At 41.8% G+C, this 20,014-nt stretch overlaps 1 protein-coding gene across 3 annotated transcripts in view; it reads right to left on the bottom strand.

The window, feature by feature from the left end:
* The window catches only part of MCTP2 (multiple C2 and transmembrane domain containing 2), a 279,496-nt gene that overhangs the window by 3,421 nt on the left and 256,061 nt on the right, over positions 1-20,014 (bottom strand). For all 3 annotated transcript variants that reach the window (XM_006142677.3, XM_027769141.1, XM_006142675.3), the window contains 3 exons: positions 19,267-19,376; positions 5,851-5,960; positions 1,892-1,989 (listed from right to left, as the gene is read on the bottom strand). In XM_006142677.3, the coding sequence (XP_006142739.1) occupies positions 1,892-1,989; positions 5,851-5,960; positions 19,267-19,376 (318 nt within the window). The remainder of the gene's footprint in view (positions 1-1,891; positions 1,990-5,850; positions 5,961-19,266; positions 19,377-20,014) is intronic.

The following is a 20,014-nucleotide window of genomic DNA, read 5'->3' as shown; positions in this document are numbered from 1 at the left end:
TTTTTGCCTGAGGGGGGGAATGCTAAAATTGATACTGGGTCCCAGACTTATATAGATTTCTCCTAAAAATTCATTTCATTTACAATGGAATGGCTAAAACATCTGAGATAAATCTGAGCTCTGGGGGAGTCCCCCATGGCAAACTGTCACTGTGTTATTAGCACTCTCGGTGCCAGGTGGAGGATCTTATTCTGTGTCTCCCCCCAGTGCCTTTTTTATTGTCTCTCTCTGTGCTCAGGCCAACTCTAAGTGAATGACCACTCTGAGCCCTGGTGCCTGGACAACTCTTGGGGGCTTGATGGGAATGTCTATGCTGCAGGGATACAGCATGAACTCACATTGCAAACCTGCTCTGGTATGTGGGTGTTGATAAACTAATGGTAGTTGTGTGTTTTGTGTGTGTGCGCACTCACCAGAGAGAGTGGGAAAGTAAGAAAATCACACTCCCCCCACTGCCCCAGAGGAGATGCCACTCTGCAGTCTCTCTTGGGTTTTTGGGAAGGCACACACACGTGCCCAGCGTGATTTGAGAGTCACCAGGCACCAAGTCTGAGACTGGAACTCTACACGTGGGATCCAGCACTTTAACGTCATGTCACCTGCTGGCCCCAATGTGTTTTTCCCCCCCAATATTGTATTATAGACTGCATGCACTCCTTACTTCTAGGACTTGTGCTAAACTCCCCAAGGAGATCATGCCCCATCACATAATTTAGACTGTACTGTGCAAGTCTGTCTGTCAAAGGCAGGTATTCAAAAACAAAAGGTTCCCCTTGGGGAGCAAAGGATAACATACCTGTCAAGCTTCAGTGCTAGAGGAACAGGGTTGTAATTTGAAACTGATGTCATGCGAATGTAAAAAAGTAAATGCATCTTTACAGAAATGGATTTTAACAGCTAAGTAGATCATAAAAAGAAGGTTAGAGAAAAATAGCATCATAGACTCCATTCTCATCTCCACAGGCTTTGAAGGAAGGAGAAAGAAACCTTCGAGCCCTACGTCTCTGAAACCCACCTGGTGCTGCCAGGTAACCAATTATGAGACAGTGACCCAAAGATGAAAATCGATACCTGATTTGGAATTCTTTCAGATACTAAAGGATTGTATCTCTGATCGTCTTAAAGTTTCCTGCCACGGACTCTCCATCAGCCTATGGGATGATCTCTCTTCTCTTTTGGAGAAAATGCTGCCTGGCCTCCTGCCTCTGGTTTATAGCAGCCTGAGCTGCAGGGGCCTAGTTCGGGCCGCTCTATGGGGCTTGGTGGTATTGTCGCCTTTGTTAATCTTTGTGTATCCACAGAAACGGGACGCTGCCGGACTAAGTGACCATTACCTGAGAATAATACTTCTGATTGATCTCAAACTACGGCATGCCGTCTCTGCTTCTATATGTATTAGGGGGCGTTGGAACTTCACCCCAGAGGGAAAGGGAGAGAAGGCAGGTATGGGAGATAATCAGGGTAGACAAGAATGAAGAAAATAATCCTCTTGTCCCCCGACTTCCCCTAAAACGCCAGCCACCCAGAAGAGGAAGAAATAAGTTAACGCTCCCAGCTTCGGAGCTCACGAAATCCCTCTCACAGAGCCCATCTTATCCTCTTCAGGAGGCAAGCAATGAAAAATGGGACAAACACCCGTGCACGGGAGTTGCACAGTGTGAGTGCCAGACCGTTCTTAAGGAAGGCTTTTTCAGGATAATTTTTCCCCAATCATCTCACGCTTTGGACAAAAGCTCTCTTGCCACCTCCCTGCACGTCAGGCCTTTTTAAGGATTTTCTGATTCGTTATCGCAATCACCCTCACCAGCATGGCTTTGGGCTTCTCCAGCTCCATGGCTGGCCAGGCGTTGGCGGTGGGCCCCCTAGTGGTGGCAACCATCCATGACATTACCTTCTGAACATCAGACGGTACCCTGCAGAGAAAGTCCAGTAGCTCGTTATTGTCGATGGAGTAAGGATTTCGAAGCTTCTTCGTGAATTTATTTATGCCTGAAAAACAGAAACACAGAGATTTATTTTTCCATCCATCTGTCTGCCTATCCATCCATCCGTCTTCAAAAACATGCCTCACTGGGGGAAGGGGGAACATTCACAAGTCCAAATTAGTGTGAAAAGAATTACGAGACCTCAAGTCGTACCCATGTTGCTGTCGTGTGGAATCATTCACAAATGCCTGTTCCTGAAGGAGGGAAGGGGGGACAGCGGAAGAGTCTTCAGCTGTGAAAATCCCATTACAATCCCAGCAGCGGGGAGGCAGAAACATGCTCAAACTGGGGAGCTCATTGGCTTTTTGGGGAGTAATGCTGATTAACGGTCGCCTCTGCTCTGAAAACAAATGTCCCAGATGGGAAAAGGCCTTCCTCAGCCCAAACAAGTCCCTGCTTGGAGGCTCCAGCCCAAACGGGGCAGCAGGAAGGGAGGGCGGGAGTTGGACCAGGCTGCTGCAAAGAAACCACAGCTCGCTCTCTCCCCACCTTCAACTCATTTTCACAGGTTTCTCTTCTCCTGCTGCAGAACAGAACTTGACATGTTGATTGTACTTTGCTGCAGGAAACTGTGAAAAGTTATTATTGGAAAATTATCTTCCTATGACTGCTAACTTAATTTATGGACTGCAACACCGACAGTGCGCTTCATCTGGGCAATGGCGTAGATGCCAATTTAGCACAGGAACAATGGTAACCAAAGGGTGGCCAGTGTGTAAGATGCCAACCTACTGCAGAACACCCCTCTTCGGTGGCTACTCTCTGGGCTCCGGGGCATCTCCAGAGCACACCCCACTGATTGTTTCCTCTTTAGAGGGGAGCCCCTCTTTCATCTCACCTACCCTTTGTCTTCTGTTCTGCTCCTCACAGCTGTTTTGCCTATGTCCAGAGCTCATAAGTTGTAGTCTTTTCACCAAACGTCAACCCCTCCCCTCCTTTTTTAAAATGTTGAGTTTTAGAAACAGAAAGACTAGGTGGCCTTCTGAGGATTTGCCACAGGGTGCTTGTTTAACAAGGATCATATCTGAAGGCTTGTCAGTCCCAATGATGCTGAATGAATTCTTAGCTTTGCTGCACACTGAATGGCTCCCACTCAGAAACCAAGGTAACATTTAACTGTTCACCAGTCCCCGGCACAGAAAAGGTTTGATGTTTTTTTTTTCCCCTTCCTTCGTTCATTAAATAATACTTGGCTTTCATCGCAGGACTGGACGTCCCGCGTGGCATTATACCTGACACAATGCCAACCACCAGTCATTTCTCCGGAGGGTCAGATTTACATCTGCTTTGCAAATGGGAGGCAGCCATTGTGCGTGAGTAAATGGTGGCTGGTGGTTGGGCTGGGGAAGGCCCCGAGCAAACCATCCTTTTTCCCTTAAGTCAAAGCAGCACTCTGCCTTTCTTCCCTCTACCCCTACAGCGAGCTTCATGTTTCCAGATAAAATTTCCCTTAGCGTTCCTTTAAAGTACCCTCACTGTGTTATTCTAAAGACATTTAATTGTAGCATGGGCTTTTTGGCAAAAGCAAACAGACAAGGCAAATGATGAAGGGAGACAAAGACCTATTGAGCAAAGATGTATCTTCTATTGTAAATTACATAGTGTGCACGCATCTGGACTCTTTACGCTGAAGAGCAAGGCAGAGATAATATCAGAGCTGATCAAAACACTGCGCTCTTAGTCACCGAGAAGATTATAAACCTGCGCCGTCTTTCTGATGCACCAGTAAGGGCAGAAGTAGTCCACAATGCACGGAGACGGTCTGTGTTTGAAACTCGTAGAAAGGAAAGTACAAGGCCCTAGCACGGATGGTGTGCTTCAAAAGCACCCCTTATTTTTTAAGGTGTCTCAGCCTCAAATGTTCCAGTAATGCTGCCATATTACCCATCAGGTGACACCAAGGGTCACCAGGAGATCAGACTCCTTGGTCACCTTTAAGGGACAATGGACCAAGATAACAAGAGTTATCGTGCAGGAACACCTGAACTCCCACTCGGGCTTCATCATTAACTGTATGATTGCAGGAAAATGGCTTAATCTCCCTAGAGCTCAGATTTCTTTCATGAAAACTGAATAATGAAGACGTGGGTTGAGAAGAGAATTAGACACTACAGGCAGAAGAATGCTGTAATGTGAAACTGCATAACAACGTGGAGGGCAACTTTCATCACTGTAGATGCCAATAAGCTGACAAAGGAGTAACACAGTGTCTTTCTACTATGATGCATATACTTATAGACTCCAAATTTGGAAGTTACGGCTTTTTCCCATAGGTATATGAGACCTCAATTTTGTGGGTTTTTTTCTAAACAATACATAGGTTCCATGTACTTTATTTATTTTGAGAGACACCTACCTACCAAGTGGTCACATTGGGCAAAAGATGGGATCATTAACTTAGATTGAATAGATGAACAGAGGAGAATGAGACCTCCTGTGAAAAGCCAAAACATGACTTGGGGACAGTTGAGGTAGAGGAAAAACTGCAGGGCATGGCTGATTTGCACATTTGACCACTTGAAAAGAACCATTCAAAGCAGAGGCCTATGTTCAGGTACCCACTTGGGCTGACTGGCATGCAGCTCCCATTGTAATGCCTTGGTTGGGGCAGGACGTAGGGTCCTTTGCTGTTGTCTAGCAAGCCCTATGTGTCTTCTTTGTAAGTGATACTGTGTTACCAAATGAAAATACAAAGGTAAATAAATCAGCTCTTTCTTACGAAAAGGTCAATGGCCTCATAGCCCTGTGGTTAAAGGAGTCAACTAGCTATGGTTCAAATATGGCCCTGGTGCCCTGAAAAATAAGCTGGGGGTGTGTGCATGTAGGCCCCAAATCATGGTAGGAGGAAAAAATATTGTGGTGTGGTCATACTTTAATGGGGTCAGTGTGGGGGGGGCCTCTCCTCTAGCAATTGAAAATAAGAGAAGGAAAAAAACCTCTAATTTTCACCTAGACAGCTCAAAAACAGACAGGACTAAGACCAGAACTGGAGAAGTATAATGAAACCATTTATGAATAGCAGCATTGAAGCAGGGAAAGCCTCTGAAATGGAACAGAAAAAAGATGCAAGGTAGATGTGTACATGATGACCACAATCTCAAAGGGTGAAACGGAGGAGGAGGGATCGCAGTGTTGACCATTCCCCATGAGGAATGTCCTTCCTCAAGGAAGCACAGGGGCACATTGTGCCCACATGTGCCCTGTGGCAAATTTAAAAAGTGTATCTATACACACATACACACATTTGCCTTCTGAAAGTAGACACATCAAGAGATAAAATCTAATTATCTAATTATTATTCCTCCTCCTCTTCCCTCCTCCCTCCGGTGGACTCGTAAGACCGACCCTCCTCCGAACCCAGGCGTGGACTCGATTTTTCCCAGAACTTTCCCCATCTTGGGATGGCCAAGTCTGCCTGCACCATAGCCATTTGCTCTGAAAAGTGATTTCTCACTTTCCCTCCCTCTCTAGGGTGAGTGCACACACCCTATAACAAAAACTAAAAACAAACAAACTACTGAAACTGCCAGTCTGAATATCAAATCACATCACGGGCTGTACTTCAAGTTTGTTATTTCTGTTCCTACTTTTTTTTTTTTTTTTAAAGCCACTAAAGGGAAATGCACAATTACATTTTTATTTGATCGCAATTATGCAAGAGGCCTATAAATATCCACGCTGACCATTCATGTGATTGGCCTTCTCAGGGAGGTCCTGGAAGTGGTTCATAACCCAAAATGCTTTCCTTTATCTAGTGTTTAACCGTCCACAAGAGCACGCTTAAAGTTTACAGTTGAACTTGAGAAATGACTAATAGGTTCTTACCTGGAGTTGACTGCTAACCAAAGGAGTCTGCCAAACTTACCCCATATTAAAACGATGTACCGCAGTGGAATGAAATACAAAGCGACGGTGGCTACTGCCAGAATCAAACAGGCCAGGGAGGAGAGGAATGGGACCGTCCAGTTAAACGTGCTGTGGACAAAAGCACAGAAATGTCATTTCCTTCGTGCTCAACACCCACCACAGAACCTTTACCATGTGCATTTCATGGGCACAGATTAATTAATAAAAATGGAGGGCCAACAGTTAGTGTGGTGGTTAAGGCACTAGATCTCACATAGCTGACTCTGCTATACGAATCCCAGACCCAGCAGCTTGAAAATTATACCAGACACGTGTGCATGCCCAAAGTCCTGAGAGGACAGTGGAGGAGAAAGAACTGCTCTGAAAAGTGATTTCTCACTTTCCCTCCCTCTCTAGGGTGAGTGTACACACCCTATAACAAAAACTAAAAACAAACTACTGAAACATTTCTTTACAAATCTAGGTACTAGAAAAATGTTCTTGAGGACATGGTCACACACCAATCTCCACTCACCATGTCAGAGTGTTGGTGACTTCCTGGAACCAGTCATACATCAAGGAAGACTTATGGCTCTAAAAAGTAATTAAAAATTGCAGTGTTGTCACCAGGACTCCTACATGGTCAACCCCAGTTTGAGCCCTGGACCCAGCAGCTTGAAACTCCCACTGAGCACAAGTGTGTGCATGCCCCAAATCCTGAGAGGAGAATGGAGGAAACGGGATTGTAGCATGGCTACCTCCCCAGGGAGATGAATTCTCATTTTCTGTCTCTGCCTTTCCAGTGAGTGCTCATGCTCTATAGCAAAAATATCCAAAATAAATAAATAAAAGATAAGCAGATATAAACACCTTTTAATATGCTTGTTAGTTATTTTGTTTCTCGGTGATTTCCAACTTATTTCCCTGCTTAGGGCCACGATTTAGGAAAGTGTTTACAACAATTAATTTATAAACTAACAAGTTTAGGGTTTGAGTCCAGACTCTCTCTAATAAGCTGATCAATTTTGGGAAATTCATTTCAATCAATCGGAACCATTATTTCCTCTCTGCAAAATGGCAAAAATAGAATACTTACGTCATAGATTTTGCTAGAATTAAACTGAGACCTGGATGTAAGTGGTTATCTCAGTCTCTGGCACATTTTAATAACCCCCAAAAGGAACCAAGTTACTATTTGTCAGTTTTCTCTCAAACTATTTACTTAACTTTCTCTACAGTGATTTAAGATATCTCTTTGGATACTCAAGAAATTAGTTCTTGGTCATGTGTGTTACATACAACAAGACCAGGCTGTGTGTCCCTAACCTAGGGGCTTTAAAAACACACCAGGCGTACATGTGTGTGTGCACCCAAACTCCTGAGAAGAGAATGTAAGAGAAGGGGTGGCGGGGTGGCCATCCCCACAGGGAGTAATTTTCCCTGTTTCCTTCCATCAAGCACACATACTCTATAGCCATGCCCCCCCAAAAAGGTTTCTGTAGAAGAATACAAAAAAGAACACCTATACAAATATCCTCTCTGACATGCAGCTTGAAAGCTACAATATATAAAAATATAAATTACAGTAACAAAACCTTTGTGTGTGCATGTGTTTGGTTTTCTATAAAGTCAGGATGCATTATTGCTTAGAAAAAATACATCATGACTTTTCCAGTAGCCTAATAGACATGCACAGATAATTATTACTAAATTTATACATGAACAAACATTGCAAGTACAAGTTTTAAAACGGGGGGTTAGGGGGGAACCCACCTGAAGGCTATCTTCCAAACTGCTGATGAGAAATTAATATGAAGGGGGTAACTGGGAGAAAAGAGGTCCCATAATATTCATTGGCTGTGTCTCATTATTTCAATAATGGATACATATCACATTTATAATAAAAGAATATCAGATATACAAGTTGAGACTAAAGGAAAACAAATATTAAACCTACCTTTTTATTTATTATTACTATTATTATTTTTTAAAGAGGTTTTTGCCTTAGGGTGCATGTACTCACCAAAGAAAGAGAAAGGGAAAATGAGAAATCATCTCTACCCCCCTTCCTGGGGGGCGGTGGCTATGCCACAGCTCGTTCTCCATTTCCTCTCGGGATTTTGGGCATGCACATACATGTGCCCAGTGTGACTTTCAATCCACCCGGCCTGGGATTCAAACCATGGCTGGCCATGTGGGAGTCCTGCGACGTAACCGCTATACCATCTGCTGGGCCTCAATCCTACCCTTTTTCATGATTTTTAAAGTGGAGACAAAATGAGTGGCAGGTCTACATATAAGTCTGCAGCCAAGTGGAGATACACCCACCCTTTTTCCACTTTCACAGATTATTATTAGCCTTGTCATTTACAATCCTAAAAGAAGTCTTGTCCAACTTTCATTAGCTGTGTGACCATAAACGATTTATTCAGCTTCTCTGATAGTTTTCCCATCTGTAAAATGTGAGTAGCAAGGGCATCTATGCTACAGATGCTCCAAGGACTCATGGGCTAATAAAGCATTTACAACAAAACCAGGTATATTATAATTATTCAGTAAGTGTCGGCTACCCTCATTTTTCTCAATGCACAAAGTGACATAAATATGAAAAGATATCTAATTATGCTAGGTACATTTTTAAGATAATAAACTTTGGAAAAAAGCACAGAATTACTATTTTTAAATAAATGTATATCATAATGTCCTTTCTAGGAATCCCATCTTGCCTTTAACAAGATGTAAAACAAAAAATAACTTTGAAAACCATGAAAGAAAAAGCCTTTTCATAGGTTGACATGAAAATAAGAAAGCAAGATGGTAAAAATAAAATTGACTGTAAGAACCCTGGGAGGTAACTAAACTCCAAAGCCAATTTTCACCCTAATAATTTCTGCAAATATTGGGATTTTGAGTTTCTTTCTATTACCTTATGGTATATGAGAGCAGAAAGTAAAGTCTAGGGCCTCCATCAGGGAGAGATTCTAATAGCTTACATATTTAGATAAAGATAAGGACAAGGATAGAAGGAAACCTACTCTTCCTAAGTAGACTTAAAGAACCATGACGGTCACAACCCTGGTACCAGGTAGAGAGATTTATTATCTGACTTTGAGGGACCAGTATATTATAGTTTGAAAGGCCTTAAACAACAACAAAAAATTAATTTAAAAAGGGATCACACACTGGTGATACCCTAAAGTACCTGAAGCAGTTATACTTTCTAGAGACAATGCACTACCAACCCAGATAGCTGAATGTTCCCCACATAAAAATCTAAGAATGCAAAACACGAAAGGACACATGGCACCATGAGCAAGAGCCAGTAGAAAAAAAGGCGCAGCACAATCTAAAGTAGAAGACTTCAGATGCTAAACATCCAGCCTACTATGGTAAATAATAATTTTTACTATGTTAAGGTCATAAAATAAAGGCTTCAAAATACAACCAAGGAAAGAGACAATGAGAAATGACCACAAAGATTTGAAAACAAAGCAAGCAAGAAGAATGTCAAAAGGGGAAACTATACTGACTGCACTTAAAAACCCAATAGAGTGGGCAAGTTCTTGGCCTGTTTGGTTAGGGGTACTAGATTACACTTGGCTGACTATGGTCTGAATCCTGGTTCTGACAACATAAAAAACACATGAGGCACTTAGCCCTGGCAGTTTGCAAAACACAGCAGGCACTTGTGCATGCCTGCCTCAAATCCTGACAGGATGGAGAAATAGAGGAGAAGCAGCCTGCAGCAGCATGGCCACATCCCAATTGGATGCTTTCTCTCTCCCTTTCTCTGTCTCTATGGTGAGCTCATGAGCCTTCTGTCAAAATTTTAGAAATTTGTAAGGACATACATCATGAAGAAAGTAACAAAAGTATAGCTATATCAATATTAGTCAATAGGTCAGGCAAAATTTTATTACTGATAAATAGGTTACTCAATTATTGATTAATATGCCAAGTCAGCAAGAAAATACTCAACTGCAACATGTACAAAGCACATAAAATAACTTCAAAATAAAGAAAGAAAAACTGCCAACACTGCAGGAAGAAATAGACAAATCGCAACCACAGAAGGTTTTAACGCATCTCTAAGTAATCAATAGAGCAATTTAAACAAAACTAAAATATAAATGCTTTGAACCAGTCAGCCATTTTCATCTAATGATGGTATATAGAACAATAGACAAATAGGCCATTATTGAGTCAGTATTGTCTGACCATACAGTAATTAAGTTAGAAATCAGGAACAATATTTTTTTAAATAATTATTCCATCTAATTATTATTTTTTAAAATTTGCTATAGGGCATGTATTCTCACCAGAACAAGAGAGAGAGAGAGAGAGGGAAAGAGAGAAAACAAGTTGTCAGGTTCAGGACTCAAACCCATAGGAGAGTTCAACACCTTAACCACCATGCCACCTGCTGGCCCTCAGAAGACTTTCATATATGTGGAAATTAAACAATACATTTCTCGGCCAAGGAAGAAATAAAAATCAAATTTAAATATCTTTACACTTGAATGATGACAAATATAGTACAAGGCAAAACATTTGGCATGGAACTAAGGCTGTACTTACAGGGAACTGTAGAGCTTTAATATTTATTCTAGAAAAAAAAATCATCCAATTATCCATCTTAAAGAGTTAGAAAAAAATATATTAATCACAAAGAAAATAGAAGGAAGAAAGTAATAAAGAGTAGTAATTAATGAAAAAGAAAACAGGAAACAAGATTAGCAAAGGCAAATATTACTTCTTTTTAAAGACTAATAAAATTGATAAATGCTTGTCAAGAAGAACAAAGAGAAAAAAACAGTAACGAGCATAACGAAGTAGACAGTGCTATAAATCGTACTGACATTTAATATGAGGGTTTTATAAACTTTCTACCAAAAGGTGGAAAATCTAAATGAACAAATTACTTAAAAATGACACCTGGGGCCAGCAGGTGGCATAGTGGTTGGGGTGCTGGACTCCCACATGGCTGACTGCAGTCCAAGAGTCAGACCTGATGCCTTACTTTCTCACTCACTTTCTCTCTCCCTCCCTCTCTCTCTCATGAGAGCATATGCCCTCACCATAGCAAGTTTTTAAAAAAATAGTAACAATAATAAATACAATTAATAAATATTTTGTAAATTACAACTCACAGAAAGAGGGATGAGAAATATAGTACAACAGTTGAATGGATCTTCTTGTCTGTCTATATGTGTACTACATAAGCAGAATTTTTCTCCTTATTCTTCATAATGCACGAGAGACAGAAGGGCACCCTCCACAGGGTCTGGTCACACCACAATTCCTTTTCTCGAGGTCTCCAGCCTGTTGCATGTATGGTTCCTGTGCATATGCTAGGCATGTTTTAGGCTGATCCGGCAGAGGATCTGAAGTACAGTTACCATGTGGGATCCAGCCTGTCTTTAAGCTGTGAGTTTGCTGCTACACCATGGAGCCAGCCCAAACTGAGCATGTAATTAAAAACTTTCCCCCAGGGGCCAGTAGGTGACATAGTAGTTAAGGTGCTAGGCTCCCACATGGCCGACCACAATTCAAGTGGCAGACCTGACAGCCTGAAACATGCCAGTACATGTGCATGCGTGTCCAAAATCCCCAGAGAAGAATGGAGAAGGGACTATAGTGTGGCCATTCCCTCTGAAGGGTGATTACTCGCTTTCTGTCTCTCTTAGTCTCTCCAGTGAGCACACGTGCCCTACAGCAAAAATCTCACCCCCCCCTCCCCAATAAAAGAAAACTATCCCCCAAAGAAAATTTAACACCTAGCAGCTTCACCAACAAATTCTATCCAATCTTATAGCAAGTAATGGCACCAGGCTTATACAAACTATCCCGAAGACCAAAGAGAGAGGAGCATACTTAGCCTTCTTTTATGAGTTTAGAATTCTACAAAGGATTTTTAAGAACAGAAAAGTGTAACTCAATCTCGCTGCAAAAATCATAGCTGCAAAAATCTCAAATTAAAAAAAATAAAATTCAGCTACACACACACACACACATATATATATAGGGGGAGAGAGAGAGAGCGAGAGAGAGAATCATCTAGCAAAGTTGGATTTATTCCAAGAATGTAAGATTGGTTTAGTGTTTGAAAATCAATCACATCAATCACAATAACTCACAAAAATAAAAATAAAATCTCAATACAGAAGAAAATAATGAGCAAAACTTAACTCACATTTATGATAAAGAAATTCCTAGCACACTAAGAGTAAAAGAGAACTTCCTTAATCTGATGAAACACCTTTACAACAACCTACAGCATTCACTCTTAAGAGTGAAATGTTACATGTTTTCTCTCTGAGAACACGTATGTGAATATTTCAGAAAGTTGGAGGGGAAAAAATGGAATCGAAGGGGAAGATCATTTATAATATTTTGAAACCTATGCATAAATTTTTTCATAATACATAATTTTTTCACAATAATTTTCATGAGCTTGTTGAAGATGTATTAGATGAGAAAAGAATGTTAATATCAATTCTATTCAACGGTGTGCGGATGCTACTAGTTAAGAAAAATTAAAATGTATAAGGACTAAAAAATAAGGAAAAAAGCCTACATGAACTGTCTAATAGAAAGTCCATAATAATAATGTTCATATAAAAATAAGGTTTACTAATGTCATTAGATACAAAATCAATGTAGGAAAATAAATGTTGATTCTTCATGAGAATAAGAAACAGGTGGAAAATACAATGTATTTTTTAAAAATACATAATTTAAAATAACACCAAAAAGAAGTCAGCAGGTGGTGTGGTAGTTAATGCACTGGATTCCCACATGGTTGACTACGGTTCAAGTCCTGGACCTGGCAGCTTGAAAATCACGTGGGGCATGGGTGCATGCATACCCAAAATCTGGAGAAGAAAATAGAGGAGGAAGGATTGCAATATTTCTGTCCCCCCCTTAGGGGATAATTTCTCACTTTCCTTTTCTCTGTATCTCTTTGGTGAACACATGGGCCCTATAGCAAAAACTTAAAAGCAAACAAACAAACAAAAAACACAAAAAACAAACCCAAACAAAAAGTCTAAGAATGTTAGATTGGTTTAGTGTTTTAAAAAAATCAATCATGGGACCAGCAGTTAGCATAATGGCTAAGTTGCTGAACACCCATGTAGTTGACCATGGTTCGAGTCTTGGACCCGGTGGCTTACACTCATGCCGGGCCAGTGTGCATGCGTGCCCAAGATCCCTAAAGGAGAATGGAGGAGAAGGGATTGTGGTATGGCCATCCCCCCCGGGGGGAGATTTCTCGCTTTCTGTCTCTCTGGCGAGTGCACGTGCCCTATAGCAAAAACCTCTCAAAATGATCAATCACATCGATCAAAATAAAATATCACAAAAGATCACAAAAATATCAAAATTCTATACAGGAAACTAGAAAATAACATTGAGGTGAATTAAAAATGACATAATCGAGGATCATCTAATTCTTCCAAAAATGATAGACAAGTATGAGTTACTGTTATTCCTATTCTATAGATAAAGCATCTGCGTTATAAAAGTTAAATAAGTTGCCCAAGATCACGCACTCCCAGTATCATGGACAAAACTAGGATTTGAACTCAATTGGGTTAACCCATATTCACTGCCTCTATCATAGACACCTCTGATAAGGAAAGAAGGCAGGTGTTATGCATTTTCTCCACTTGAATACTCTTTTTTTTTCCTTTTTTTTGGAGAGATTTTTGCTATAGGGCGCGTGTGCTCGCCAGAAAACACAGAGACAGAGACAGAAAGCGAGAAATCACCCTCCAGGGGAGATGGCCATGCCGCAATCCCTTCTCCTCCATTCTCCTCTCGGGATCTTGGGCATGCACGCACACGCGCCTGGCATGAGTTTAAGCCACAGGGTCTGGGACTTGAACCATGGTCAACTACATGGGAGTCCAGCGACATAGCCATTACGCTACCTGCTGGTCCCAATACTCTTGTTTATAAGACTGAGAATTTAATTCAAAGACGCTATATAGGAATACCCTGACATTCAAAATCTTACTAGATTCTTTCCATTTATCCTGTACTATCTTGTAATTGGTCTTCCACAGAGTACTCAAGGTGGAAGAACCTTGATAAATCAAATTTTTCCTATCTTGAAGTCACATACTGGGTCATCAAGACAGTCATGACATATTTTTCCATGTTCTTCTATGCAAAAATGCATCATAACTTTTCCAACGATCCAATAATTTGTATACCATTTTCATAGGTGGATCCAGTGTTCCTGACTTGGCATCTCCCTAAATCCTAAGAAGAGAATCCCTTACTTAGGTATTTATGGAACAAATAAGCTAACCTTCTCAATGGGGGGTGGGGGGTGGGCATGAATCAAAGAAACCCCTTCATTCATTCATTCACATAAGCTTCCAACATGTAAGAATATTACTTTCTAAATTTCAAGTCACTTCACAAAAGAGATTAGAACCACATGTGGTAAGGTGGGAACATGGCCGTCCTCTTTCTCCTCCCCACCTGGCCGCTCTACTGCATTGATCTTTATGTCGGTCAGATTATTGTCCTTGTTTCTAAGCCTTGAACAAATGTAGTCCCCAGACTAGCCTTCCTAAAAACAAACAAACTGAATCCGAACCTCCACACGTTATTACTTTGCAATGTCTCCTGCACGTGCGGCATGTTTCTCACCGTAGTCCGAGAGTGATCTCCTTACACCTGGCCTCTGGCCCACACCTTGGTCTGCTTCACTCTCACCTTTACCATCATGCGCTCGGATTAAACACAAGCTGCATCAATGCGTAACTCCCATGACCTCGCCAGGACTGCAGATGCATGGACTTGCTTTCCCATCTTCCCTGTTCAGAATTTTTTCAATATCACTTGCTAGAAAGGCAGTTCTTGCTCTTAGGAATGCATCTTCTAAACTTCATTCTGGGGCCCAGCACATGGCATAATGATTACATTGCTGGACTCCCACATAGTCAATCTCAGTTTGGGTCCTGGACCCAGTGACTTAAAGCTCACGCTGAGCATTTGGGCATGTGTGCCCAAGATCCCCAGAAGAGAAGAGAGGAGAAAGGATTGCAGTGTAGGGGGTGATTTCTCACTTTCTGTCTCTCTGGCTCTGTCTCTCCAGCAAGCACACAACCCCTACAACAAAAATCTCTCTTAAAAACAAAATAAAAATCCAAATCTTGACTCTAGAACATCTCCAGGAATGACTTCCCAGTAATTCTAGGTCTACCTCTATCGCAACTCCTCTGTGAGATTTCCTTAGCCACTCAAGGACAGAAGGTCGGAGCCATCACTCCATAATGGTGAAACTTAAAACTATTTCTCACCCTTCTGATCCATCCTGCCTACTGTCTGGGGTAACATGACTGCTACAATATGAATGGTGAGTAAATCTTTTAGCCTGATATACACATACATTAGAATTTTGCATAATAGAGAAGAGGAGAAAAAAGGAAATACAGTTCGATGCGAGCACAACACCACTATCAGGGAAGCCTTTATCAGGGAGTTTTATGTAAGTCTACTTATTCGGCAGTTGCTAAAAGTTGGATGAAAGTTTTTCTGGTTCTTAAGTACCATATTACAATGGGATTCCAACAGAGTTACACATGACATCCCGCTTGAATGCCCAGCAGGGACTTTAAGGTCACAGGAAGAATGAATGGCCAAAGAATTAATAGGAGTCGAGCCTCATGAGTCTTCCTGTGTCGCAGTGGGACAAAACAGGGCTCTGTTCACGGGCTGAAAATGCAGCGCAAACATGGCCCCCACAGCTGTGCAGCGCAGCTGCCCTTGGAAGCGCTGGAGAGTGGGGGCCACTTAAATCGCTACGTCCCCTTGTCACACCAACCACGTTTCCTCTATAGCATTATCGACTGCACAACGGCCACTTTTGTCTTTTAGCGATGTCCAAGAGCGGACATGGTTTTACCACGTGACACGATCTTCCTTCCTTGGTCTTGTCCCCACTCCACATCCTCTCATCCTCCTGGCTGCCAGGAGAGTGGCCTCTACCCTACCTCCCCCGCCCTTTTTATTTCTGTTTTCCTATAGGGTGCATATGCTCGCCAGCGGGAGAGACAGAGAAACACAGAGAGAGACAGGGAAGGTAAGAAAGCACTCCCCAGGGGGAATATGCACACCGTAATCCCCCCTCAGGATGTTGAGCACACACACATACACATCACGTATGTTTTTCTAGTCCCCGTGTGTGGGACTCACACTGTGCCACTGACCCTTTGGGATCTAGCTGCCTAAAGCACCATGCTACCTACTGCCCCCACCAGCTTCATTTTTCCATCCACTCAAGGCCCTGAATGATGCGCCTCCTCTCAAAGCACTGCCACTCCTGTCCCCGATGGCACAGACATACTGAATCCTTGACATCTCCCGGTAGCCATCCCGAGGTCCTCCATCTTTGCACACAAGTGCTTCCACCTACTGAAGCCCCACTCAAGTCTTCACCTAGGCATCTCTTCCTATGCTCAGAGAGGCTGATATACTGTTGCTTTTTCAGAATTACCCTCTGTCTTCTGCATCCCCTCTAAGGACTAATAAGACCTTCCCCAGTATCCTTCCTCACCTCTCTCTAGCACAAATGCTAATTAATTCTAATTTGCTGTGGCTGTTTTTCTCCTTCATTAAAAAATAGATTCCTGGAGGACAATGACATTATAATGGAGTAGTGAGGACAAGAGACTCTCTGAATCTGATCTCCACAGTTTATTAGTTGTATCATCTTGAGTTACCTAAGGGGGGCTTTGGAGAGCTCATAGAAAAGTAGCATTAAAATACAAGTTCATTTTGGTCAAAAAAAATTTTCTTCTTGAAATCTATGTGTAGTTTTTTCATAGCACACATTTTTTTCAGGAGTGATTTTGTTTGTTTTAGATTGCTGCTGTAGGGTGCATGTGCTCAATGGGGGTAGGAGGGAAAGTGAGAAATCATCTCCCAGGAGGGATGGCCACACTGCAATCCCTTCTCCTTCATTCTCCTCTTGGGATTTTGGACACACATGCACTTGGATCCAGCGTGATTTTCAAACCACTGGGTCCAGGACTTGAATTGTGGCTGGCCATGTGGGACTCCATTGCCTTAACCACTTTGCCATCTGCTGGCCCCCTCCATGAGATGTTGGAAGATCCCTCGTATTTATTCACTTTGTGCTTTAGTTTTCTCATCCATAAAGTGGGGAAACTACAGATCCTTATTTCATAGCATTATGGAATTATTTGATCCAACTGTTGTAAGCAGCTATGGCTACCCTTACACTCAGTGTCTCAAACACTGTATCTGGTAATAGAACAAGTAGATAAATGGTTGCAATGCCCTCCTTATCACTTCACTAATGTCTGCCATCATGTATGTTTGGATTAAATATTTTGAGGATGTATTTAGAAATCATTTTTCAATGTAAATAAAACTTAGGAAAATAAAGCAGATGCACATCAAGAAAAGTGAGCAAAAACCTTGCTCCTCTTTCATTTTTCTTCTCTTAATAGGAATTTTATGTAAATTCAATGAACACTTACCACGTTTGCTTAAAGGTGGTTTTTAGATTACTTTTTAAATAACACAAACATGTGGGAAGAGCAGATGGCCTAAAGGTTACATTGCTAGGCTCTCACATAGTTGACTGTGGTTCGAGTCTCGGACCCAGCGGCTGAAAACTCACACTGGGTACGTGACTGCGTGCCCAAAATCCCAAGAGGAAGATGGAGGAGAAGGGATTGTGGTGTGGCCAAACCCCCTTGGGGGTTGATTTCTCACTTTCTGTTTCTCTGACTCTTTCTATCTCTCTGGCAAGCACATGCCCTATAGCAAAAATCTCTTTTAAAAAAAAACAAGTTTACTATTCTGATAGTAAATGGGTATTCAAAGGCAATGTGATTGGCTATGTAACTGTTCAAAAACATCAATATCCACAAAGAGCTGCCTATTAACTACTTGCATTGTCTGATGCGAATCATCATTTATTGACGTTGCATTTTGATCTTTAAAACTGTCACTTCATTGTTATTACTAATTTTAAACTCTCCCTCCCTCATGCAATTCCAAAACAATATCTTCTTCATTTAAACGAGAATGACCCACATAGACATGACCATTAAAGATAAGGGTTAATGAATCCTTAGAACATGCTGCCACAATTCTGGATTAAAATGGAAAAGCACATTATAATTTATAACCCCCCAAAATGAAAACGCTGCCTGTTCATTGGTACCAAGTGAAGACCCCGTTACTCAGAACTCACAATGTATAAAACAAAACAAAGACATGGATCACTGGGACTTTCGACAATGACAGATCTTGTAGAGAATTCAGCCCTGATGTTCTACGGTAGTGGGTAGCAAGTTACTGGTTGATTCTGAGTCAAATCCAGTCTGCCACTGTTCTTATAAATAAAGTTTTATTGAAATACACATACCAATTCCTTTACATATGGACTATAATCGTTTTTTACACTTAAACAACAGAGTTGAGGAGTTCGGCAGAGACCATGTGGCTCACAGAGCAGAAAATACAATATTTACTCTCCAGCCCTTTACAGAGAAAGTTTGTCAACTACTATCCTAAGACATCCTTGTATGCAGCAAACTATTGGGTTGTTGGAAAAGGCATGACATATTTTTTCTATGCAAAAACGCATGACTTTTCTGATGACCCAGTAACTTCACATCACTCTGTCTCTGATGCTACTAGTTATGGTAGCACAGAGGAATTCTCTGCAGAACTGAGAAAACAAAGTCACTCAAGGTGTTTACCATGTTTTCTGGTTTGGACATTAAAAGTTACTTTAGAGCATTTCTGATCTTTATATTTCTGAATAGGGAAATCTATTTTTTTTTATCTTTAACTTATCATTCAAACTGGGATATTTCTGAGCCTGAAAAGGACACTATTAATAATTATGCTGCAGGGGGGCAGCAGAAGGCATAGCAATTACATCGCTGGATTCCTACACGGCTGACTACAGTTTGAGTCCTGGACTCAGTGACTTGAAACTCATGTTGTGTGTGTGTGTGTGTGTGTGCACGCGTGCACGCCCAAGATCCTGGGAGGAGAATGGAGGAGAAGGGATTGGAGCATGGCCATCTCCCCTGGGGGGGTGATTTCTCACTTTCTCTCTGTCACCAGACAGACTCTCTCTCTCCCCCCAGTGAGTACATAAACATGCCCTACGGCACACACACCCTACGGCACACACACATACACACACACACCCCTCTACAAATAATAATCCTGGGAAGACTGGGCCAGGTGGTCACCCTAGTTCTGAGGCGCCACCCAGCTGTGAAGATGACGAACCCAAAGAACAAGCCAACTAAAGTAAATTGGGCCTTACCTAACACCATTGCTTCTGTTCATGGTTTCTCTAATCCACCCTCCAACCCTGCACCCCCACCATCTACTTCAGACATTACAACACAAGTTTAGAACTTACTTTTTAATTCGTTCTCCGAAAGAAGCTATTTCTTCCAAGATGTTCTGAACAGTTGAAACAATATCCTGCACCATATAGATTCTCTCGATTAATCCCTTTTTCTCAGATTCCTAGGAAATATAAAAGCAGGATGTAACTCAGTTACATTTTTACTTTTACATCCCACTACAGTGATGACTGTACCATACTTTCACAACGCGGTGTGTATGACACAGGATTGCAAGAGACAAATCACATTTTTCACATCTTAAATGTTTACTGAAAAAGAAAGAGAGAGACAGAGAGAGAGAGTGAGAGGGAGGAAAGAAAAGGAGAGGAGGGGAGAGGGAGAGTGAGAACGAGAGCGAGAGTGAGAGGAAAGAAAAGAAAAGGAGCACATAGCTGGCGACATGCCACAAAATAACCTGTTTGAAAGAAAAGAAAAGGAGCACACAGCTGGCGACATGCCACAAAATAACCTGTTTTGGGGGGTCACATCCTGCATAGGTTATTCCCTATGAGGATGTTTGACAATTGGTTGTGATTTACTCATGAAATGTGAAGCACATGAGAGTTCATCTTCCTCGTCTAGATTTCTTTTATTTATTTATTTTTTTAGAGAGGTTTTTGCTATAGGGCCTGTGTGCTCCCCAGAAAGACAGAGAGAGACAGAAGGACAGAAAGCGAGAAATCACCCCCCAGGGGGGATAGCCACGGATGCACCCTGGCGTGAATTTGAGCCACCAGGTCAGGGACTCGAACTGTGGTC

Source organism: Tupaia chinensis, unplaced genomic scaffold (genome assembly GCF_000334495.1).
Source record: "Tupaia chinensis unplaced genomic scaffold, TupChi_1.0 Scaffold000078_1, whole genome shotgun sequence".
In the NCBI taxonomy this organism is placed as follows: Eukaryota; Metazoa; Chordata; class Mammalia; order Scandentia; family Tupaiidae; genus Tupaia; species Tupaia belangeri.
Note: the sequence above shows the minus strand (reverse complement) of the source record. Positions and strands in the feature narration are given on the sequence as shown.